General features: G+C 28.1%; 1 protein-coding gene across 1 annotated transcript in view; it reads left to right on the top strand.

Annotated features, from left to right (window-relative positions):
- Positions 1–254: 254 nt before the first annotated feature.
- Positions 255–27,665, top strand: part of LOC121114105 (kelch-like protein 26) — a 31,151-nt gene continuing 3,740 nt past the window's right edge. Inside the window, exon 1 of the mRNA XM_040707960.2 lies at positions 255–865. Within this exon, the coding sequence (XP_040563894.1) occupies positions 355–865 (511 nt within the window). The 5' untranslated portion in view covers positions 255–354. The remainder of the gene's footprint in view (positions 866–27,665) is intronic.

Consider the following 27,665-nt stretch of genomic DNA (forward strand, 5'->3'; position numbering starts at 1 on the left):
TCAGTTTAATAATAATACTATATTTTCTGCAAAGTAAGAGATGATTTGAAGTAGTTGTATTATCCGAATTAACTCTCTCAAGCTTATTCAGTATTTTTTGGCGTGTATTTTTCGAAGGAAGAAAAATACACGGCTACTACTGTAGCAACAGGTTTATGTATTTCATTGTGGATTTCACGGCGAGTAAAAAAATATATATATGACGAAGGGTTCAGCGATTATTATTTTTTTTTTTAAATAAAAGTAGGATAGTTTTTTTTTCTTCATGTTTAGTCATAAACAAAAGGTTCAAGCAGACATTTGTTCATCTAATACAAATTTTTTATTGCTACCGAGTTAATAGTGTTACTCAAAATGAAGTACTTTGTCCTCATAAGTACCCTTCTAACTACCCTTTCTAGTGCATTGGACGTGGCCATTATTGTAGGAGGTAGACTCAAAAACACTACCATTACAGATAAAGTGGAGATATTTGCTCCAAATTGTCGTAAATCCGCAGTGGAACTCCCTTCCTTCCCACGGCAATTGGAGAACATTCAAGTGGGATTCGTTCCAAATAAGGAAGTGAATGGAGGTGGTATTCTCCTTGCCTGTGGAGGTGGGCGGGATGACTACGCTTCCCGTGAATGCTTTCGATACTTTCCACGAGCTAGAGTATGGATCTTTCATTCTCAACTCAATGTAGGGCGGCATAATGCGGATAGCGTTGTCGTTGATGGTAATTTCATCATTGTTGGAGGGAATGATGAGAATAGTAACGGACATTCTACTATGGAGATCCTCATTAAAAAGGAATGGCTGTTGAATCCGGATAAAATGCCTAAAGGGGGTAGAAGAAGTCACTGCGTTTCGAATGCAAATCAAGGTAAGATTGATTTTTTTCTTCAGTCATCATTATTATAATATATAAATGATTAATTGGACGTATAAGGATGAATCAATGAAAATGATTTTCCATATTCGTGAGAAATTATTATAATTCATGTGTCTCTCTCAATGAAACCCTAATTCTCGTTGGTTGTGTACAATATATCTAAATACTCGTGTACGTGTGTAACAAGTTATATGCTAATATTTGCATGTCAAAGCCATCGTCACGCATCTGTAAACAAATTTCCCAAAATTAATGCATCATAGTAAAAATAATTTCCGTATTGTCTGACAAAATTTTTTTTTCCAAATCAGAACTAAACTAAGGGAAAAGAAAATGTATAAGCATATGTAGACAAGCTTTTCGAACCATAGACCCTATCTTGACTCCCACACACGCAAAAAAAATATGGCATAAGTTTTGAGCTAATAAAGAAAAATAAACATGAAAGAAAGTTCAAATTTGGTTCTTTTCTTTTTCTTTTTTTTTTACACAAAACCAAATAATTATTGGAAAAATAACCGATCTATTGTTAAAAAAACAAATTTAAAATTTAAAAAAACAACACTTGCAACACTTTACATCATTCAAGTATTTGCATACATATCCAATTTAAGATTTGAATTACTAAGAGCATAACCCAATATAAGAATAGTTTGATTTAAAAAAACAGTTGACAATGTTTTGGACTTTAACCATTCAAAAGTGTATATTTAAAATTCTACTCTTTTTATATATTGTATCCTTGATATAAAAAAAAGCTTACATGTGCTGAGTCCTAGAGTTTTTAATTCCTTTTAGTTAGAAGTGGGTAATTTTTGTAATGTGTTCAAGAAACAAAACTATTTAGTTATAAGCTGGAGATTCACAACTAATTTTTCGAGTCCAACTAAATTCTCAAGTCCGAGTCGAGTCAAAATCGACATATTCGTAAGAATAGACTGTTATTCGTAAGTGTATTACTTCTCAGTTAAAAAGTAACAATTTGAAATGAAGAATTTTTGAAAATTTCAAGCCTCATGTCGTTTTATTTAAGTCTATACCTTTGTTTGTTGCACCAGTTTAAATTTAAACAAGAAACAATGACGTCTCTACATTTAAACTAATGTAAATTTAAGACGAGTTGGTATTGCCAACCCATAATTTCCAAGTCATTATGCTAGCATTTTTATTTAGTGTACAAGCCTGATGTTACAGCTTTACTAGACTAATTATAAAGTATTCAGTTCTGGTTTCAAATCCCTTCTGATAGGCGGGAGTTAAGGGGTATTATATTTACAAAATGTTCCTTTTTAGTAATTATGAAATACATTAAGAGTCATACCCTTACTCACTCTGTATTACTTCCCTTTAAATCCTAACATGAGTAATTCACTAAGGTGTTTTGAAATTCCAACATTAAAATTTGTATTTTTCAATATAATACTTTATTTGTCAGTAGTAGAATTTAGTATTGTCTCAATCCTTATTTAGGACTGAAGACTGCAGTATAGTTTAGTCTCGGTCTGGTTTAGTTCATTTCTGTATATCAGTACAAAAACTAAAAAGTTCTGTCCTTCAAAAAGTCATTCAAACTTATTTCTTTTTTTTTAGTCAGTTCTAGTACTGACAGTCCGAAGGAGATTGTACTGGACCGAGTAAATAAGGACTGATATAAAACTAGTTGTTATTAAATATAATAAATTGAGTACTTTTTTATCACTATAGTTTGTAGTACTTGTGAAGCCATGATTTAATGTATTCGTTTGGGAAATGAATATTAAATTTGGTAGACTTTAGAGAGGATATGTAATTTATGAATTGATTAAATTACTGTCAAAGAAGGCATATTCTATTCAGAAAGGGGCATTTCCCATCTTTCTTTTTTATATTCATCGTTGTGGTAGAAAAATAATAAGAAACCATTAAATACATTCTTTGAAACCTCGATAATTAATTCCATAATTTGTTAATAACTCAGAACTTAACAAAGTGTCACCGCTTAAAAAAGTAGATTAAGCATGTATATGATAAATTAAGAACTTATATAGAAGTTAGAGCTAAAAATATGAAGCACACAAGATATTACAAGGATATTTCAGTTTTTTGGTGGAATAAACCCACCAAGTCAGGTAATAAAGGGCTTATTAAAAATTATTATATTTAGTACATACACAGAACCCATAAAAATTGTGATACAACAATTAAATAAATTTTGAAAAGAAACTTGATGCATATTTGAGCAAAAAAATATCTCTTTTTTTTTTTGCTCAATAAAATTTATATATCTCTACGTATAACATGCATAACCCTTGGGTTGCAAATACCTACCAGATTTATATATTTTTGTATCTAAAAAGTTGTAAATTTTTTTTTAAATGTACCTATGTGATAAATTTCCTCCGTTATTTGTACATTTAATGTACTTAAATATAATTCGTATTTATGTATATATATTTAAATTGAAGTAGCTGATATCCACGATAAACATCTCATCTCTTCCAATTGTAAGAAAAAACGTATAATCTGTACACGCTCCTACTTTTAGATTACATTATTTTTATATTATACATGATCTAGATTTTTTGTGTTATTTTTTTTTCAACATGGACATAATTTTCTCTTCCAAATTGTAATCGGATATTTATCATTGCATGTATGCAATTTTGTCATTGATAGTGCTTTGTATCAGTCTATCGTTTTGCTCTTTAGGGCATTTTAAAGTATGTAGTGAAATAAACTTACTTATAATTGAATAATACATAACTAATAATTTAAAATATATTGAATAGGCGTAAAAATGTCGTCGCCTTTATTGTATTTCTTAACCTTTCCACCAAAACAGAAAAAGAATAAAGGTCTAAAATCAAATAGTAAAGATTTGCCAATTCTAGATCAATTCTTTCCAATTACTACAGAATCATTAGAGACAAATATCCTACCCTCTCTATTGTTGTTTTCACCTTCAATAAAGAAATAAGATTGTATAACGATGTAATAACCTATTTTTAACAGATATTAGGATCAGATTTATAATAAAACTAAAAATTATGATAGATAGCAAATAGCCTGTCCTTATTTCTGGTATTTGTAATCTCAAGAATAAATTTTCTTTTCCTAGCTGGTGTCATTTAACCCTTTTTCTTATGAATTAAAAATAGTTAAAATAAAAAAAATATATTTTTTAGCAATGTTTTGAGTATAAGAAACATAACCCTAGAATAAAAAAATATCATCATCATGAAGATAACGTCTATATATATAAAATTATTTTATTTTAACATTTTATAGTAGTCATTATTATATTTAGTTAATATTAAATTTTATTATATAAAACACAATTTTTATAATAAATCTTGTAATAAATAATTTCCTAACAATTATCTGGGCAGAAATATATAAAGGTTATTGATATTGAAACAGAGGTGAAACAGGTGAACTCCGGTATTTCCGATGCTGAAATGCATTAATATTTATCCCTAAACACATATTAATACGATAGTTGTTGCAAGTCATCCTTTTTTTTAATGTAATTTGATAATAGAGACTATTTTCTGAGGTCTTGCTCCTGGGCAATGTTATGAAAAAAGGGTTAACTTCTGAGTAGTGAACTTCCTTTCTTAATACATTTAGTTATATTCAAACTTGATAGAAAATTCTTGTGTGCTCATTAAAGACTGAAATTAAATTTGAGGATTTTTGAACAAGTAATAATAGTAATTCCTAGTTGGACTCAGAGTAGAATTGAGGATCGACATTGGAGTATTATCACTAATGTCCATGTTTATTTTATTCTCACCCTACTTTCTTATCACAACTGATTTTAGCTGATATAATTGAACATAATGACATCTAAGCTGCTGTACTCCAAAACATTATTTGAATTGTCCCGTATAGTATGTAGATTATATGTTTCTTTTTTTAACATGGTCAAAATACAAACGACTTTTGTAGCTATATATATTTTCGTCTTTAGGAGTATTGGGGAGACGAACCTTCGTACATGAAATTCAGTGTTATAGTTTCTACATAGCCTCTTTGTCCATTGAGCTACGACGTTTCATATTTAGTTATGAAACCTTATTCATTCATAGAATTACGAATCCTTCAATTATTCAATATTTATTAAATTCGTATATTTTATTTTGCTACATTTACTTATAACTTTAAATTGTGATCATCTCATTTGCCTATAATAACATAATAGTTATATGTAAATGATATCTACATGATTGATGAATAATCATTTTTCCTTTGACGAGTGTATTTTTATCTTTCTTTGAATTAAACTAAACGATTTATGAGTTTCATTTGAGTAAATATATGTAAATTAAAATATGCCATTGTAAGGGATTTCATCATAACACTCTTACCTCTTAGAACATTTTGCAAAGTTTTCAGTTGTGTTGGGATTCAGTACAGAAATCAAAGACAGGCCTAGGAATGATAGAATCATTTTTCTTTGTAAGAAGTTTGATAATAATTGGTCAATTAAAAAAAAACGACATTAATTTTTCTGTCGTAAAATTTGGTCTACATTAATTTTACAGATATATTGTCGAAATAACGAGGTGTTTTCAAATTGTGAAGATCAACACAATTGTGTCATATGAAATTTAAAGTTTTGATATGTGTAAAACTCATATAACTAGGTAGGCGATAAAATCGGACTATAAAATTACACCAAAACAATCAATCTACGAACTGAAAACGATTAAATTTCTTGCATTGGTCTGAAACTATAGGCTTGAAGGAAATATTGGTCCAAATCGAAAAAATCACTTATGATTTAATCAAAAATAATAAAATGTATCAAACCAAGCCTTAAAAAAATTGTATATATTTCAAATTAATAAAATAGTATGTTTGGGAAAAAAATGATCAATTTTTTAATAATGTATTTTTGTCGAGGAGCCTAAGTATTTAAAACCTTAAGTTATAAAATACGAAGTACAATTTTAAGAAAATGATTTTCTTTGAAACCCTAAGATGCATGAAATCAGTCAAATTTAAGTAAACATTAACATAGTGCTGAAAAAAATCATTTTGTTTTTGTGAAATAATTTCCAAAGCTTTTAAAATACATTTTAATCAGGTGTGATTTATGCACAATACTTATTTTGTAGGAAAGAATAATAATTTAATCTAATTTTAGTTTAATTAACTTATAATGTGTGCAAGTCTATAATAATTTTTCATTTTACAACCAGTGATTTAACTAAAATAATGTTATAAAAATAATAATTATAGTTAGAAAAAAGTTGATATATTTTATTTAATATAGACTTTAATTGCTGAATTAGGATAGTCATATAAAAAAATGTTTTATCCCAAGATTTCTGAAAAATTTCAAGGGTACCGTGGAATTCATTACAATCTTTATAAGCAAATAATAAAAAACATATGATCAACATATGAATATTAATCATTGCAAATAAAATACTTGTTTGGCAAAAAAAAACACATCATGATTTTTAAACATATAGTACATAGATGTCACACGTCTTATTTAGACTTGAAATATGCTTATAAAAAGCTTAACCAATCAAAGCCTTCTATCATTTAAATGAGTTTTTATTCTCCAAAAAAAAAAAAACAACGGCCAAATAAGTATTTTCCTATTTCACAGATCGTGGACCTCAATCCAAAGTGTCACAAGTAACATTTAGTAATTCTTTGTTTTAATGTATGAAAAATTGTTTTTGTATATCACTATTGACATATATCTAACATATTGGTTTTGGAAATTGAACTATTGGAAAGTTAGTATTTGAAAATTTCAGAGGAATGTATAAATATTATTTAATAAAAACACTCTTTCATATGTTAAATCAAAGAATTACAAACTGTCGCATATTACATTTTTACTCTAGGCCCACGAGATGCTGATGAAATGGGTTCCAAGTTAAAGCACGTAAATATTTATGGAATATAAAATATAAGTTTATTATACAACGATATAACATCTTTTTTATTATGAATGGTAATCCAGCTGTAGAGTTAGTGGGTGTGGTTTTATTTTTAGTGTGCTGATTCTAAAGTTTTATTTAAATACAGTCATTTGTTGACATGTGCGGGATTAATCAGGAATGTACATTGGCCGTTGAAAATGAATATTATGAAAAAATTATTAAAAATAATATTTTATAAAAAAAAACTAATTGTAAATTAGCTACTGAGATTTTCTTATTGCAATTTATGTAAACTAGTTAATTGCTTCAATTTAATTAATACAAATAAAACGGTTATTAAATATAAAAATTCATAATTTGACATGTTTTTATGTTCCTTTAATTGGTTAGATGAAGTTGCACTGATTAAGTATAAGTAAATATTATAGTATCACATTTATTCCATCTAAACTTTGATTCTTTTTGTAAAATCCAAAAACATAAAGTAGATTTAATTCTCTATGAATCACCTGGCACGAATGTACATTTACAACATTCTTTGAACGCAAATAACTCAACGGATAACAATAATAAAAATTATAAATTCCTATGATTAAATTTGATATAATTCAAGGATTTTGAATTGGTACGGTATGTTCTAATCAAGTAATTGAAATTAGATTTATTTCGGAACGGAAAACCTAAGTTTTTAGAATATTTGCAAAATTGCCAAAAACTAATTTTTAATAAAATTATCATACAGAATTTAAAAGAAACATATGTCCTTATGAATTTTACGCATCTTTTTGTAAAAATAGTTATCTGTCTAAAATACAACTTTATTTTAAGGGAAAAAAAATAAAAATCATAGGGTATTCAAAAACAGAAATTATGTGAGATTATTTTAAAAACTGTGTAAAACAAAACTACTATATTAATTATCATTATGCAATCAAAATAATTTTTTTTTTCATTTAGAAACATTTCTTGCTCTCCCCTGCATGACAAATAATTGAAAATAATTAGTTTTTAATATATTAAGATTAAAAATACTTTGACGAAATTTTTCTAGATAGTAAAAAACAACGGGATATTAGTCAACAATCCATATTACTGAATGAGATAGGCGATAGATTTAAGTGTTACCAGGATTACTATTCCTTTGTTACAGAGGTGGGGAGTCCTGTTTTTTTAGGGGGGAGGGTATGGCCTTATTTTTCATGCATGTAACTTATTGAGCAATTTATGCATGAAGAAGGATTGAATCCCATAACGGATAATGTGTACTAGGCGTGTATGGATCAGAAATGATAAAAAAAATATCTCCTTGTCGTGTTATTAATCGTATTAGCACGCATCGACCTTGATATTATAAATATTTTTCTTAGTACATACATATTAATAGTAATAGGAACATATTTGATTAGTTTCGTTATAAGGTTCCATTCTCTTGTACTCAATTAAGCATGTATTTAGAGCTTTGTATTTGTTTATTTATTTCAATAAGTAGAGAAGCAGATGAAATGATGTTCAGGCAATGCATGCTATTAATAGCTAATAAGCTCATTTTTTGCTTGACTAAATTAAAATGCAGATATATATAATTTTCGATCTCATATGATTGTTAAAATCTTATGTAGCATATGATATTATTTAAACCATCTACTTAACAGTAAATACCATACGTCATTTATAATATTAAGAGGCCTTTAACTATGGAAAATATAACATTATGATCAATCTAATTTGAGCTCTTCAAGGTTGTCTGTACCTCTACTCCTTCTTTGACCTTTAAAGTTGAATAACTATGCTCAATAAATGCAATGCACCCATTTACTTACCCAACATGAGATATTGATCCTAAAGGTAGTCACTTCAAGCCTTAGAATGATTCACCTCTATATTTTACAACACTTTTTGGGAGATATGGTGTTTTGCAAAATTGGAGATGATTCAAAATATTAGAGGTTGTCAAAAAAGTTGAAGATTTTTAAATGCATATTATTTTTCTTTGCATTGCTCTGAAATATGAAAAGGAATCCAAATTTATTGGTTTATAATTAGAGCTCTTTTATGTGTTAATGTTATTTATTTGTTTGCAAAAATTAATTGCTTAAATTTCATAAGACATTAAAATTTTTATTATTTCAAAGTCTATAGCAATCTGCATTACAATTCCCCATATTTTATCAAAAAGAGAAAGAAAAAATGCTAGAAATTAACAAGTAGTTGAACGTTCTCCTCAACTGTTGGACTTCATTGTCTATTTTGTAGCAGAGATATTCACAGCTTAACAATACATTAGTTGAGTACTTAAAATCAACGTTCAGAACACTAATAATAGGCAAATTTAATACAAAAATCAACAGCTGACAAGACCACAAATAAAAGTTTTTTATGTTGTAGGATATCCTTGTGAAATGTAGATATCTTTTAACCACTGGACTTTTACATAAACTAATTATGATACATTTCTAAGATGAAGCAAAATTATATTTATTGCATCAATATTTATTAGTAGACACTTGAAATTTAAAAATGCTGTATAAAATCAAATACATATTACAATATGAAGCTATAAGTATCCCTTTGATTTAATACCCCCCTAACGTTTTATAAAGGAAGAACGTACTTTTTTTTGCCAGCATGCCAGCAGCTTAACTTTATGTTCAAAAATTGTAAATATATTCTGGAAATCCTAGACCGGTTTGAGACCGTTATAATTTTGTTGAACAAAATTAGTTCGGTCCAACAGAAAAGCTCGGTCTGGACCAGTCTCATATATAAATTTCAGTCTAAATCGGTGTAAAGGAAAAATTCACTCTAATTAGATCCTAAATAAATTGGTCTAGACCGATTTTATAGATAAATTATTTATAATATGACATCATATATTTTTTCAAGTACAATGACGTTATACGAAGTTTAAACGGAAATAGTTCAGATTAAATTTGATCCCGTATGTATAAAGTATTTTTTCTAGAACGTTTCGTTGACTTTTGAAATTTTTTGAAAAAAATGAATAATAGTTGATCAAAAAAATTAGTCTCCCATAATATATGAGACCAAAAAAACGGTCCATGAAGTAAGACCGAAAAAAAAATCGGTCTACAAAGTCAGACAGAAAAAAATCGGTCAACAGTCTGAGACCACGGTCTGTACCAAAAAATCGGTCTTGACAAAATCACTTAAGACTGAACTGCAAAAAAAAATCGGCGCTGGACCGAGTTTCAACACTAGTAAATATTCTTTCGGTAGTTAAAAAATTTGGCTCCAACTTTCGCGAGAGTAAGCAATATTTGAACCATACTAGATTTTTTGACCAATCTCTTTATTTTTGACGTAGAAATCATAAAGTTGCTCATCTTGAACTGTCCCAATGCCCTATTGACACCGTTAAAATGACATAAGCTTGATTTAAAGGATTTTGTAGCCATTTTATCAATTAGTGAGGTGGAACAATGAACGTTCACTGCAATATCAGCAGTAATGGTTCGCACTTACGGAAAATTAAAGCCCCTTCTATAGACAGCTCCCAACCAAGAGACAATTCAAATTTATAGTAACATCCATGCATCTTTTACATAGATACTGCAATCGTTTTGAGTACAATGCCAGATTCTCCAGAACATTGTTAATAATAGCATAGGTTTTACCCATAACAAAGATTTGTCGCTCTTTCCGGAAGTCATAATTACCAGGTTTCCTCGCTATTCCATATTTTTTTCACTCAATATATGTTCAGAATCTTCCATATTTATGAGATTCTCATCAAAAACGACCATGGTCCTATTAAAACTTACCTTAATGTCTTATGGAAATTTGTCCATTATTGAGGCATTCGCTTTTTGACGACTTCTATGCTTATCACACATTGAGGACATGTCCTGATCTGAGCACCAGTAAAGGCATTTAATCCAAAAATATCTTAATGGTTAGGAATAATAATAAAATCCAAAATATCAAAATGTTTGAATTTTTCAGCATCAAATAACTTTCCCGTTTTATATTTTCACCACTAATTAAAACAAAATTCTGCCCTTATAATTTTTTACTTAAGACTCACAGGTAAAAAGTACCTACTACATGACCTGGAGTATTTCAAGAAAAAAAGAAGTATTTTTGACAAGTTAAAAATAGAATCTTAAAGTATTGGATACAATTTTTTTTGCAAAATAATTATGGATTGAATGCTAAATTTATTTAATTATAGGCATTTATGTAAGAAGAAAGAAATGAGGCTAGATTTTGATGATTATTTTATGCTTGATATATGCACGTTTTTTTTTTTGGTTTTTTGGCTTTCATGTTCAATGCATATAATTCATGGATGTGTATTTAAAATATTTTGATTTTGACTTTGAACATCATCTCTAAGTGAAATCTTCATTGAGCTGAATCATTTAAAATAATAACAAAAATATATATTGTTATTTTTTTAAATAATTGTGATGAAACATAAAGTTAAGTTATAAACAAAATAAATATCGGATAAGTAAATGCGTCCATTTATATGTACCACGAAGCTTACTTGATTTAAAATGGTATACCTTCATTTTTTTTTCAATGTTCTTTTTTATGTTTATTACCATATCAAAATTTTATATATGTACAAATGTATATAATCTATCCAACCACACATTAAGTTCAAATATTTTTCGGGAAATAAACGTCATAGCAGGTAGTTTATTTTTTATCAAATGTATCTCTGTGATGAGTACTACGTTTTCTTTGGATTTTGAATCACAATCAGTAACTAGCCATGTTGTAGGAAAGTTGTTGATGATGGATCCATTGATATGGGCTATCAAACCAGGCGTTCAGAACATCGTACCATCAAAATGTTAAGCATTCAATAATTCAATTTATGAAAGAATGAGGTTTTGAACCAAAAGTATTTTTACTTATAATATTAGTATTTTAAGCGAGGAATGTTTACTGGTCATTTTTAGGTTTTGACATCTAAAGAAAGATATTTTTACCAAGTGGTTTAATGTCAGAGCTGTTCACGGGTCATGTAATATTTGTCAAAGTCAAATATGGTCTCCATAAGCGGTAATTTAGTCAATTAACTTTAATTTTATGTCAAATCTAGAGTATGCTCAATTCTGAAGTTGTATTTTAATTATAGTTAATTTCATGAGTACGATTCCTGAGCCTTGATCCATTCATCCTTGTTTTTAAAATTCAATCTAATAATCAGATACATTGTATTTAAACAGTATTAACAATAATATAAAAATGATGTATATTTGTAGGTATCAGCTTTACAAACTGATTTAAATATGATCATTTATACTTACAGTCCTAGTCATCTTTGAAGTCACAATTTTATTAATTTAAGTGCAACTTGTATCTAAGTTGTGAGCATACTCGTATTAACAATATGTTAATATTAAATGGACAAGTTTTTGATATCAGAGAGATTGTTATCTCGAATACAAGTATTTGCTAGGTTACTTTTCATTCCATAATGCACCAAAAAATAGAACCTTTTCGTGGTACTCAATTAGGATTGGATAGGGCCAAATGTATATATTTTAGACTCATTTTTTTCATTTGGTAATCAATGACATAAGGACGTATACAAATATTCGTTTATTCATATGAGGATAAAAAATATACTTCTTGGTGATTGAACGGTCAGAGAAGGGCTCTTTTATTTTACATAAAAAGATTTAGATTACGTGGGCATATTAAACATATAAGGATAACCCCTTTGTCCATTTAATCTATAGGTGCTATCAAATAAACTAGAAGATGCATATGCTCTCAGCTTATGTTAAATTGTATTCCTATACTAAATCTTTACAACAAGTAGCAATTAATTCATACACAAAACGAATAAATTGGCCGTATAATTTCACATCTTACTCTCACTATTTGTAGAACATGCTATAAAACATTTAATTGTATTCAAACATATACAAAATCCCTTTTTTGTAATTAATTTACAATTTATTAATCCTTTTTCTATTCTTTATAAGCCATATGTGACCATCATAAAGATGAGAAAGACAAACGTACACAGATCCATCTCTCTACACTTTTCTAGAAAAATTATTTATAAGAATCTTAACGACATTCAATATATGATTACTTGAAATTAATCTTAAATAAAGGATGACTGTCTAGCTGGGGATAAATTTTTTCTAATTTGTAGAAAATTCATAATAATATCTTAAAGTAAATATATGATTTACAAGAATTTTGCCTCTCAACCCATGTAGGAGACAGGGGGAGGGCGTTGTACACAATGAGAGGAAACTATAAATAATTGGGTAACCTTCCATAAGTGAATTGGGACATTATAGAAGCCAATATTGATCAAAATGCTCTTTATTCCTTAGAATGTGCATTTTATCGGTAAAACATTTCCGTAGATATATATTTTATCTCATATAAAATAGGCTTAAAACTATAGCTATTACTTTGTATAATACACGTAACCTCATAAAAACGAAAAAAATCATTTTCAAACGTCAAATTCATATTGTTAAGATTATTTTTAAATTAATTGCTATTTTTTCAATTAATGGAAATGTGTAAAATCAATGGAATAGTTTTTAAAAAAGGATACATTTTTTAATTGCGCAATGATTATAATCGTTCAACTGATTATCATGGAATTCTACGGGTTGTATTATTGAGGTTACTTCTTTACACAATTCACTAACGGTGTTATAATGAAATTGTTTACTAACAAAGTTAATATGATATTAAATAAACGTTATTAAAGAAAATATCTTCTTTTTTTTTTTTACGTCAGCAAAAAAATCTAAAATTTATTCTTATAAAAAAAATCTTAGATCTAAATATTCGTGCATAATATGTTCCTAGGTCTATATTTAAATGCAATCCGTGTACGAGTCACCCACTCCGATCAAACTTGATGTATCTATTGCTTCAAGTTGCAATATACTTACTTGTACCGATAATACAAATAATAATTAAGTATCCAACAAAGACAATGGTTTTTTTATAATATAGAAACCATTGTATCAAATGTTTATACATATTTTAAACAGGTTCTGTACCACAGCGGCTTCTTCAACTTTTCTAAGGAAAAGTTGTGTTTTCTTTATTTTTGGGATGGATACAACATAAAATACCTATGTTTGTTTTATATTCTAATCTTATAACTGAAATCTCTCTAGATTTTCTACATGTATCCACGTCTTACGAGTATACATATGTCATTAAGAATCGTATGACTTCTTTGATTTTTCTTGTTTTTACAGAGGTAAAAATAATGAAAAATAATTTAACCTCTGTAATACATACATACATATATAAAAACATAATCAAATAAAGGGCATTCAACCTCTTGGTTAGTTTCTTTTTATTTTCATGGTTTCATTTTAAACTACATGACTATTTCTTCCATTTACATTATTAACAAGCAAATATATTCCCCAATCCCCTTTGTCATAATAAAATAAATATGCCAGTAGTCAAGTAAATGTTCCTGGAACAAATTGAATCAAAATATATTTAGAAAAAGGTCCTATGATGCTTTTTCTTATGGTCTTGCAACTTTTTTCTCATAAAAACTAAAACAATGGCGAAAATCAAGACTTCAACTAATTATAAGTAATTGTTCACAGCCCAGAAAAATCCAATTTCAATGCAAGCAATAAAATTTCAAAAAACTGATAAGGAAAAATAGAAAAACAGATAATTCGACAGCTGAAAACAAAACACAGTGTTATTTTTTGTCAGTGATGTATGTAATTCCGTGACATATAAAGTAGGTATGTCAAGAATTACATCAATATTCGTGTCAGAAAAGTAAACCGAAACGGATCAAGTGAATTTCACCATTTGATGATCGTTATCAACCTGTTCAGAATTTTAATGGTTTCCTTATTCGTGTCATAAATAAACCGTGTTCTTTTTTCAACTGTCAATTTTCTTTTTGTCTCATATTATTATTCAGTACGTAGATTGATTGAAGTAGAATTATCTTTTGTTTAATTATGAATAGTTTTATTTCATGAGTTAATGAAGAATAGTCTCATGATTGGAAAAATAAGATTAGACAACATTTGGGAATTGTTGATAAGGGGTATATGTACTTGTCGTCGGACTTAATGAGTCCTAATATTATGACACTGAAATTTCTGTCTATAATTTATTGACTATTATGGATTGAGAAGAAACCGAAAGCAGAGGATGGGAATTTTATTGAAAATAAGTGGTCTATTTTAAATGAGACATTTGTTTTGGATATATAAATACTTTATTTCGGCATTTTCAAATTTATGTTTTTAAATATCTGTGTGTTGGTTATTCTGAGTATTTGCTTGGTTGTTTGTTTGAAAAGGTAATGATGTTGCTGTTACTTTTAGTTGTTTACTTTGCACATTATAAGCCGCCCGAACTCAGGGTTAAGAAAAAAAAAGAATGTCCCGCAATTGGGGAAAATATTCTAACTCTAACCAATTAATTTATTTTTTCCATTTGAAGGAAAGATTGTCAAATAAAAGTTAAATAGCACCGTGTTCCTAGTCTAAGGTGAGAAAATATGGTATTTTTAGGATTGATTAAAGTAAGCGAACTCAAAACTGGTCATGATCTCGTATTGGTCTCGACTCTCCAAAGACTAGAACTTGTATTGATTACAGATAAAGTTGTCTTGAACAAAACAAATACTGTAGTGCAAAACGTAAGAAGTTTATCTAAATATCAGCTGTTACCATAACTAAAAATATTTATGTCCTTCTCCCTGATTATATTTCGATGTTAGATCTCCTAAATGTATTATCCAAAGATGAAAACATCCCTACAGTTACAAAAAATGAAGACACAAAACTGGCTAACAACTGATTTTCTACCTTTGTTCTTTCGCTTTTTGAAAGAGAGGTTGAGCAATACAATGAAATCCTTAAAGTAAGAGAAATATATATTTTTATTTTTTGAAATATATAGTTTAGATGCCCCCAATAATTTTAACTACTGTTTAAAACTTTGAATATATTTGTGGGAACTTCATTTGACACTGATATGTCATTTCAAATAAAATATATTAATTTCTAATTATTTGGTTGTAACCAAAGACTATTTGTTAATTTATGATGTGTTTGCGATGCCTCCAAAAGATTAATTATAATTATATATAGTCAAATAATAAAAATGTTATCTGAATTCAGTTTTGGGGAAAAGATTTCTTGCTTGCTTTTGTGTTGACGGGCTACATTTACAAAGAAGTATATTCGAAATCATTTTTTTTTTAAATAATTCTTATCCTATGCATTCTTTGAAAATATATGTAGAGCTCAAACAAAAAAACATTAATCTTTTAATTCAGAGACTCACAAGATAAAATGTAGATACATTTTTCAGGAAAAGTTTTATTTGCGAATAATCTGGAGAGAAAGCGAAAATAATTAAAAATTATCGAATTGCACATCTTTTTATCACTTAATGCAATAAAAGATAATGTGACAATGGCAAGGTAGATATTTAAAAACCCTGTGATTATATTCCTATAACTAAAAAATACATAAATATATAATATTTCAACCTGTATTTGAACCATCAAGCCACAAAAATGACGTGTGGTATCGTTTTCATACATGAAAATATACATAGTATTTTATTGCAAAAAAATGGATCTTTTGCAAATAAAGGTTAGTTAAGCAGAAATAAATAATTTAATTAGCTTTTTTAGATTAATATAAGAAAGCCACAGTATGTGCTAATTGAAATGTAAATTCTGCTTCATTGAGTTGTTTGTTGTTGTGTTATGATTATTTTATAATATTTTGTGAGTTTGAAGAAAAAAAAGATCTGGAACCAAAATCAAGAGAAATGATAATTCAATTTATGTTGTAATATGCCGAATATTTTGTAGATATATTTCGGCCAATTTAAGGATTGATATTCAAATTTCTAGGAAATATTGAAATACCCAAGAATATCAATTATGATTACGAGCCTTCGTCTGATTTATGAAATTTTAGTAGGCCCAAATAATATTTTTCAAACGAAATATATCATTTTTTTTGTGACAATCTATTGATTGCTACTCTAAGTGAATTTTGCTGCGCCTTCAAAGAATTAATCAGAATAACATGTAACTAGAAGTTGAAGATAATATGTAAAAGAATAAAAAAGTAATCCAAATTCCACTTTGCAAAAAAAATAAAAATATGCAAGCTTGCTTTAGCGATGACGGGCCACATATATATGTAGATTTTTTTTTTACAACTCTGTATATCAAAATATAGTAAATGAAAAATAGTATTAAAAAAATCATGTCTCTATTTTTATTTAATTACCGTGATTTTTGATATTTTGTTTTCCCTGAAAAATTGTATATTACATATTATGAAGATACAACTCATAATTTTATACATTATTTATTTCTAAGAAAGAAGTTCCCCCAATAAAAAAACCCGTTTCTCATGCTACCTATTCATTATTGAATAATAAATATTACTTTTCCGTGTTTTAAGAATAAAATATTATCAAAAACTACAAGGTGAAAATTGAGAATTCAATTTGCGAATACAATGGGAATAAAGGGATTTATGAAGTGTGAGCTTGTGTATATAATTTTCTATGATAAAATGATTTAGTTTAAAAATTGACATAGGAAAATGTTTTTACGTATGGTAATTTAAATTTCTTATGAAGAAGTATATCAATATTTATTTCTCAACCTTTCGTCTGAAAAGAAAAAGAAAAAAGGTATCAAAATTATATGGAGTTTTTTTGTAAGGTATACCGGTACAATAGTGCTACCGGGATTCTGGAGTAGTTCAAATTCTATAATGCAATTAATATAGAACCATTAATGACGCAGTCACACAATATTTTGACTCGATCATTTTGAAAAAATAGAATAAAAAGATCTCAAATTTCTGAGATTCACACCACCATCAACAAAAACCCTAAGGACACTTCTTTAAATACACATAAATTTGCCTAAACGAAATTTTGGTTTTAAATGTTTCGTCAATAAAGAATTGAAAATCAGAACTTTTATTTATGCCATAACAATACAAGTTGATAGTGAGTCAATTCATCAAAACGGTGAGATTATTCTTCATTTATTTATAATAAAGTGATTACTAAATAAGAACAGCAGATTTGAGTATAATTTATCACCCTTCAGAACATGCACTAAACGGGACTAGACAAATCTAAAAATGTAAGTCACAGGAGCTACCTACCAAGTTTGGGATTTTTAAAGAAAACCCGACGTATCTTGCAGAAGCAGATATAATTAGTGCACATTTTTTCACTAATAGTTAGATTTAAAGCGGTGATAGTTTTGGAACTTAACAGATCTCGACTTTCTTTGTACGATTTTCTTGATTAAACAACAAATAAAATTAAGGTTTTAGTTTCCCTTATGTTGTAGTCTGTCATTTCCATGTCCAATGGTGCAATTCTTGAAGTATTGCTACCAAAGGGAAGTCAACAAATGAATGCTGAACGCTACTGAAAAGTTTCCCACAGTCTTTGGAAGAGCTATGAAAAAAGTGACATTTTGTGGATCTTTGGAATTTTTAAGTGAATTTATTTCCTTACGCTACTCCAAACAGGGATTCCCTTATTCCTATAAAATAAGCCTCCAGTACTTAAAAGTTAAACTACTAGGTCTAAATAAAGTTTTATTCTGCTATAATATCCATTTAAATGTTGGAGTGGCCTAACCCTCAAGGGAAGTACTGGCATTAGAATTGGAAGGGAAGAAATAAAGGATTCAATTATTAAGATAATTGAATAATGTCGAAGAAAATTAGATATTCAACCTCCCAAAGAGGGTTTGTGATCAATAGATAGGATGTTTTGTACGCAAGGCATTTTATACATAATAAAATATCAAGAAAATAACAATATGACTGATAAGATCAATTGCTACAGAAACACTTTACCATTAAGTAAATGATTTTTAACTGTGAGTCGTTTTACATTGCATGGAACAACTTGAGGAAGAATAGGGGGATTGTAAGTTAGTACTTATTAAAAATAAAAACCTGTGGTGATTGAGTTATTTTCTATTTAAAATAATTATTTTTTGTGAGAATTTAATTTACTTTGTTCAAGATCACCGATCCCGATCCAAATATATATTAACTCATATATTTTGTTAAATTGTTGTTTTTTTTATTTTGTAAAAAAATCTGATGAATTTATTACAACATAGAAGTTTTAGATACACACTTTATCCTCAACTTACACTATAAACCTTCATTGAATAACTCAAGAAGTAACTAAAAATCTTCATAAAAACCATTTCCCCCCTAGAATTACCATATTTACTAAAATAGAATGAAAAATTCCCCCTTTTTGAAATGAGAGGGTGGGAAATGAATGTGATTTTACTCTATGAGAGAGACACAACTCACAAAGTTGGGGAAAATTACATTAATAAATAATCAATTATATTTTTAGCTAAAATTAATTGTTGAAAATCTATTTAAATTTGAGATGCGGGAATATATTTTAATAATGTAGTAAGGAACTTGCTGTTTAGTTTCAAACCATCCAATTTCTACTGTAGCAATACAAATATTGAATGTTAAACTATTTATTTATTCATTATTGAACACTTAAAATATTTACATGTCAGAATGAGCATTTAACAGAACTATTTTATTTTTTCTTATTTTTTTTTATTTGCATTTTGGCAAAATGGCAAAAAGGATGCGATTCAATATGTGAATACAAAAATGAATTATCCATCAATTTTTTGATATTCTCAACTGTTTCTTCTAATATTAGTTGGCCATTTAGCCTTCAAAACAGAGGGGTTTCTTGGGGAACTGTAGCAGTTCTTAATTTGATGTTGTTGAATTAATTATGGTTGCAATGTACTTTTTTATGCTCTAATTAATAAATGATATATAAATATATTGCACAATAAAAATCCAATGATGTTTGTGCTTTTAAAAAATTACGACGACTAGTAATATGTATTCCAGACAGTTCGTCGTCTATGACTTTATAGTTTAAATAAGATGCTTAATTTATTGTTATTATCTTTTAAGTAATAGTAGAAAACACTGCCTGAAGTAATGCAATTAACAACGAAACATTTAATCTGCAATTTTAAATGCTGGAATGTCTTTTTCAATTATTTTTTTTCTTTGTAAAAAATGCAAAAGTTATGGCATACATCTTAACATACCTCTTGACCTAAATTTAATCAGATCTTTTCATATTAATTGGCATACATTTTTATAAAACCAGTATTTTATTTTTACATAATGTGTATTTGAATAGATTTCTCTATAGCAAATGCCCTTATTGATACAAGAGATTTTTTTTTCTTGTCACATGTCTAGTCATTTGTGACCCTGCTTAAAATAAATCTCAAAATAATTTTTGGATTTTTTTCTCGTACCATAGTACAACACTATCCTGCTTTTTTTTCTTCATAAAATATATAATCATTGGTTCCACATTTTGTATTTTTACACCTTTAAATATTTTGTTTAAGACCGATGGCTTATTATATAAACAACATATAAAATGTCAGCTGTTATTAGAGTCCTCGTTTTTCTAGAAATTTGAAATTTACTCTTGATGGAGACCAATATGGTAAAACTTAGATTGAACTTACGACTCGATTTAGACTTGAGGTCATATTTTGAAGATTTGCAACTCGATTTGTCGTAAGATCAAGTCTTAAGTTGGACTCAAAAGCTGTTTTATATTTAACTTAATAAAAATCTTTACCTTACGGAGGTTTTATGATAATTATGGACTTGAAATGATATCAAAAGACATCCAAGGACTCTAATTGGACTTGATAAAAATATTTAAATATTTTGATCTGTGAAAAAATCCTTTGTCTTGGATTTGTAGCATAAGTACTTTTTTTAGACTTTCATTAAATTTATGAATTAATTAGAGAGTAGCTCTGAATTAGAGGCTTATAAAAAAGTTTAAATTGATGACAGGTAATTTTGGCTTGTATTATAATATGTATTAATAGTTTTTTAGCATATTTAATATTGTCCTGCAATTGACATTTAATGAGCTTGGCCTTGTTCTTAGGGGGGGGGGGGCTAATATATCAGATTAAAATAGAAAAACCGATATATAGGACAAAATATCCAATATCTGCATCGTAGAAAGTTATCGAAAATATCGATAATTTATATTATGCAATTAGAAAAAAGAAGATATTACAAAAAAGTTAATTTTTTTTCCAATGGAATGCATATTACACTGAAGCTTAAATGAATGAGTGAATGCATCTGTTAATCTGACCTGTGTACTTCTGAAAAGTAGTGCAGCACAAAGTTTGCCGCTCTTATTAATACATAAAGTAAAAATCTCAGATAGTTTTTATTCATTACAACAGCTTGTCAAGTTTATCTTCCATTTAACTAAATTTTTTTTTTTTAAACGGCTATCTCCCTAACATAATTACAACAGGATAAAAGAAATTTATTTGTGATTTATAGCTTAAATATTGTTATTCAAATTAATTTGTCTCTCACGAGTGAGCTCTTTCAATCAAGTAAATCATTTATTAATAAGGGCTAAAACAAGATTCTTGAGCAACATTCTCTTAAATTTTTACAACCACAAAAAGGCAAGAGGCCTAATATAGGTCTTGTCAAGGGAATACTACTAATAAATATTCAATTTTGTTTTTTTAGAATATTGTATCCGAAGGATATGAATATGTTGAGAAAAGAATGAAATCTATATTGACAAAATTAAACACATGTTTTCATGGATATAGATACATACATCTTATCATTTGTAAAATATCGGATTGGATAGAATTTTTTTTTTAATCTTATCAGATTGGTATCGGATCAGAAAATATTTTGGCATCAGCCCATGTTTAGTTTAGACAACAAGTCACTTTCTTGCAGCAAATACAATTTACCTATTCCAGAATTTTCAGATAGCCCTTGACGATCCTGGAAACTGCATAAGCCACCTCCTTCGAGGTTACTCTACATTGCTCCAAAAGTGCTCAAAATTGTCTTTGTACCATTATTTCAATTCAATAGTTGTTGTTTTTTTTCTTAGAAAACGCAGTTGTATTATTGTTAACTTAAGTAAGGAAATCCCTATAGACCTTAATCCAATTATGATAACCTTAATGGAACTCTAATTTGAGACCACTTTTTATATTTTTACCCCGCAAATGTATTGAAGTACAACACTTGGGTGTGGTCCTACATCACATTTGATCTGTATATGGTCTTACAGATAATTTAGTTCTTAAAATTAAAAATAAACATAAGGCCTGTTTTTATATTAAATGAACTAAAGCTCTTTCAAGGACAAAGAGTTGAACATTAAATGCATCTGTGGGTGCTTAAAGCTCCATATGTACGTTGGTTGTTCGTGGTATCTAAAATATTTATACATTTTTAAAGCATTTCAAATAATAATAAACTTTTATTAAACATTGCTGAACTTATGGGACGTGATGTAATAAAACTCTATTCAATAACTTAATGTTTCTCAAATGTTTCCGTTTTAGTCCTTTGACAACTTAAACAAAAGACTGAAATCAACTCGTATATTTATTTATAAAATTAAACAATCCAAAATGCGAACTCTAATTCTGTTATGATACCAATATTTTATAACCAGTTCTGGTACAATATTTAGGAAACCAAAAATGTTTTTAAGGGTAATTCACATATAGTTACAAAGGTAAACGCATGATTTTTTTTTTTTTTTTTTTTTTTTTTTTGCTTTATAGCTGTTAGCATTGAAAGTTATATTTTAAACTACCTGCAATTATGTGTTTCCAGTATTCAAATTATTGTATAAATACTTTTTTGATATATGTGAGGAACGAAAATAAAATAAGTGATTGTTTTTCCGGTTATAAGAGTTATTACTCATCAAAAATATATCCTAACATGTAATTAGTTATTAGGAATTTGTTTGATCATCACTTTTTATATCAAATTGCTCAATAGGCAGCTGATCAAATATGTAAGTAAGGAATTCAAAATACAAGAATTGATTCACATTAATTATATTTTTAGAGGAGTTCCTTCTGTTTTGTTCATATAAATCTACGTTACCATGAAAATGTATAGTTTTTTTTGTTGTCAGCTGTCTCTATTTTTGTATCCTTTCTTCTATTCAGTGTTCTGAACTTTAATTGATTGAATCAGCTTTGAACAATTACCAACAGTCATTGAATAATAATTATGTTGTTGGGAAGAGTTGAAAAACTACCAAATGATTTGAGCTTTTTTGTGCATGTTTTTTGTGTATTTGAAAGGTTGTGTGATACAATAATAAAAGTAACGACGTGATAATTTGTTCGTTACATATGTGGTGCATTAGTATAAAAAGAATCTTAAACAAAAATTAAGAAAAAATAGAATAGAGCCATATATACTTACAATTAAAATAAACATACAGTTGTATATTTTATTGACATATATTGGCCAATTATTATTTTTGTATTAAAATTTCAGGCATAAGTTGAGAAACACAATAATATGAATTATAGTTTAGTATTTTTATTGGACTTATAAGATATGGCCCTGGAAATAAAATCGATCAATTTCTAATTATTTCATTGTAACAATTAATCTTTGCTATTTTTAATTCAATTTGCGGCACATACAAAGAGTTCATGGAAGTTGCTTGAAACAAACGAACAATGATTTATCGAAGAATGCAAATTTAATGCAGACTCCATTTTGAAAAAAAAATCTTAGCTTACTTTGGTGTTGACAGTCAACAATTGTGTATCATTCAAATTAAATTCATTCAAGGGGCTATTTTGTTAACCAATTTAATTTGCACTTTGCAAACAGGTAATCTAATAATAATAATATTTATGTATTTGGTCAACTTTCTAATATGTAATCACAAAAAAGGATTTCTATCATCTCAAACAGGTTTTACTCGTCCATTTTTCCTACAAAAATAGGCTCAAATATTTGAATATCTATGAATATTTAAATAAAAGACAAATTCTTAATGTTTTATCCAATTTCGATTTGATATGACCTAAGGGGATAATCATTATGATTTCAAGTTATCCATGCAAATGGCTTAAAAAAGAAAGTTTTTATCGATATAATATTTAGAAATTGATATTTTATATTATACATTAGTTTCCAATAAATTTGTGCAAAAAAATGTTATGTCTTTTTTTTTTGTTAATACACTGTAAATACCTTCTATCATTGAAACACATATATTTCTCATTGTAAGACGTACATATTTATAAATATACATAAAATTCCTCGTAACTTACTTTACCCAATTTATAATAAAATCAATTTTATTGAACAGACATTCCTAAATCTGATTGTTATGTTAAATAAAGTTAAATAAACTATTGATATGTGGTTTGTCAACAGAAAAACAGTCAAATATAACTTTTCTTCAAAAAGAGTCTGAATTATATTTGATTTATTTACGTAATTATTTTTCATTTCTATAAATAAACTATTCTGACTAATTATTTGTATACGTCTTAAATCAAAAATAAACATTGAAAAAATTACCAATTCAAATAAACGAATAGGATATTTGAAAGTCATTGGGGCCGATCCTTAACTGCCGGTCCTTGGAAATTTTCCTATAAATATCAATGGTTTATGAAGCCGAATAAAATATATGAGAGATGTATTAAGAGCATATTACATAAGTTACAAAAAATATGAATGTTTCCATAATAATGAAATATGAAACGAACATATTATATTTTTCCTTGATTTAATAATTTGTTTTATTATATAACATAATAATTAATAAAGGAAAAACTCACTCCATGACGTCACAAGGGATTGATTTTACCTTCTTTATGGACAAACTAGTTGACTAGACTCAACTGAATTGGCCCGGATTGAACCAAGGCCTTTGGTCCCAAATAAGGACCGACAAAACTCTAGTCCACAACACAAGAGCATCTGCTAGGATAATAAATTACATTTTAAAAAAAATAAGATATGACTTTTGTCATTTTTTCAAAAAATAATAATTAAATCTCTTTCTTAACAAATAGTTTGGTTCATTTTTGACATTTCTTTAAATAACTGCTTAATGTATTTGTTCAAATACCTTTTTGGGTCTCTATTTCTAGAAAGTGTCATAATTATTTCTAACAAGTCAGTTTGATAGACAATGTATTTTAAATACATTATTACAATTAGTGGCGACATTTTTATTCAATATGTGAGGCCTCAGCTCTAAAAATTGACTCAATACGAGACCTAAAATCCCTTGCAGACTTTGAATGAGTAGTTAGACTTTAGCTTGGTCCACTTCTTCTTGATGAAAGCCTTTAAAGACTTGATACTCCGGTAAGGAGTAGCAAACAACCTCTCCTACAGATACTTCTAGATAGATAATTCCGTGAGGTTTTGCGTATGGAGAGAAGGGTGGTCACATGTTAAGGTCTTAAAAGTCCAGAATCTTGTCTTTCATGAAGGCCTGAGTCTTAAAAACGGTATGCCATGGAGCTCCGTCTTGAGTGAAAACAAAGTTGTCCCCGAAATTTTCTCTATCCTAAGATAGTAATTTCTTATCCAGAAGTTCAATGTAAGCATCTGCATTGAGCCGCTCCTTCCTCTCCAAAAAAAAAAAAATGGAAGGGCAGACTTCGCCTGAGCTGGCTGCTCGATTTTTTGTCAAGATGTTCGGTTGTGATGTAATGGCTGTTATGCTTATTCACAGAGGCATTAAGGTTGAAAAAAAATTTCATCAGAAATGAGTCAAACTTTGCCCAAATTTTTGTTGGGCTTTAGAATCTTCTTTGCTCGTTCGAACCGTCTCAGTTTGCTCTTCTCAGAGATAAGATGTATTGTTGTGCTCCTCCGTGAATTTGCAACAATGTCATTCCGGATTGAAAATAATAAATTTATACCACAAGATAAGATCAACCCTGTAGTTTGGATGTCTATGTCTTTTCCAGTTTGGCCACTTTCCAGGATTATGACGTCATATGAAAACACTCTAAAGATTTATTATATTATGAACTAACAAAGGTGTAAAGGAGTATATTTTTATCTGTAGAGGGGATTCAAAGGTTACACAATTATTTGTGACTAGCATTTTAAAAAATTATTGTTTTTACAATGTTAAAAAAGACATTCTTCATGACATTTTTTTAGTTTCTTAGGAAAGAAAAAAGACAAATATTCCCTGAGTACACCCCTAATATTGGTAGTTCTACAAATATTGGTATGCAATTTCTACTTGTATACAAGTTATTAGTGACCAATTATTCAATTTGAAACCTTTTAAAAGTATTCTAATATCTGGAGGTCTGTGCTTGAAGGGATCTTTGGATCAGATAAACTAGATGATTCTAGTCGATATTGAACCAACTTATGCTCAATCTATGCACTAAAACATCTAAGACAGAAGCTTTTTTTTAATCCTCAATACCTGCAACATTTCCCAATTTAAAATCAATTTGTATATTGCATATACTTTGAGCTATAATCAGTTTGAATCAAATGCAAAGTAGAAAATTTCTTTAAAAGCATAAGTTAATGGTATGAAAATAAAGGCATAAAATTATTTCATTCAAATATTCGTAGATTAATATGTTCGAAAACGTTTATTTTATGTATTAAGATGCAATTACCTCATTAGGAATTGACTTGTGATAAAGGCATAGATTGATGCTCCATTAGGAGATTGACAACTGGCTTATAAACTAATAATATATGGTACAATATTTCTTAGCTTTTACATGCTATTTTTCCTAATCAATCAATCACGTTCATAAATTTTTATTTTTCTATATACATCAGAAAAATGAGACACAGACTCAAAGTTAAAGGATTCAGACTTAGGACTCATTTACTTCAACCTTTCCGACTATTATGAATATTGTGATTCAATTTATATTTATGGAGCCAGTACATAAAGATACCGGCTACAAAATTCCATAAAAAAAATCCCAACGCAAACACTGATTGAGAGAAAAGGAGCAGAAATTTTGACAGCTGACAACAAAATACTGAATAATTCTTGTTTTTGTAATGTTGTTACCCACCTGATATACTTTAGTGCAGTAGTTCTTAGCCTAGGGGCGAGAGTGAGATAGAAGTGTATAAAACAGTCCCTAGAAAGTGGGAGCTGGTGTTTATTTAATAATAAATAGGACTACTAATTTCTTGCAGATTATGAACATTTACATTTATTGAAATATTTGCTCACGAGAATTTGTACATAAATAAACATCACGTTTAAATTTGTCATTGTATTTTTTTTTTTTTTTTAAATGTCAATTTTGTTTTGAAAATAATTATTTTTGATTTGTTTCATATTTTCTTGTGGGAAGGACCATATGAAAATTGTAAAATTTGGTAAAAGAGGTATAAATATAAAAAATCACTAAGTTTATCAGTCCAAATTTTGTAATTAAAAATTCTCGAATTTTGTCAAGTTCCTTAGATGTTTTTTCATTTTCGAATCAACCTTTTCTATTTATTTTTAATAATTCAGGTTGAAATACAGTTAGTTAAGAAGAGCATTTTAATGATAATGATTTAAATGAAAAGTTATAGCAATGTGTAAATTTGCCATCGATAATTGTTACCGTGAAAACTCTTGAACGGAATACAATGAAAGATATTTGGTTTTTCAACAGGTGTACAACTCCGAGGATTTTAGCACCGGAGGGTTCAGAGTTGGATTTTTATTACCATGGTACTAAGATTTGATCAATGATTTGGTTCTTAATTAATTCATTACATACAAATTCGAAATTTATTACATTAAGTCAGTCATTTTTATTGATTGAGTCCTACACGGCGTTACTTGACTAACACAAAATGTATACACTGTATTTTTTTATCAGCTGACAATTTTTTGGATTCTTTTTTTCTTATCAGTATTATGAACTTTATTTGTTGAATTATGATCAGCTCATGTTAAGCTGTAAAATTTTTCAATAATCATAGAATAATAATTACATAATTGGAAAGAATTTGTTATCAACCAAA

The sequence above is a fragment of the Lepeophtheirus salmonis genome, chromosome 3 (assembly GCF_016086655.4).
Source record: "Lepeophtheirus salmonis chromosome 3, UVic_Lsal_1.4, whole genome shotgun sequence".
Classification (NCBI taxonomy): domain Eukaryota; kingdom Metazoa; phylum Arthropoda; class Copepoda; order Siphonostomatoida; family Caligidae; genus Lepeophtheirus; species Lepeophtheirus salmonis.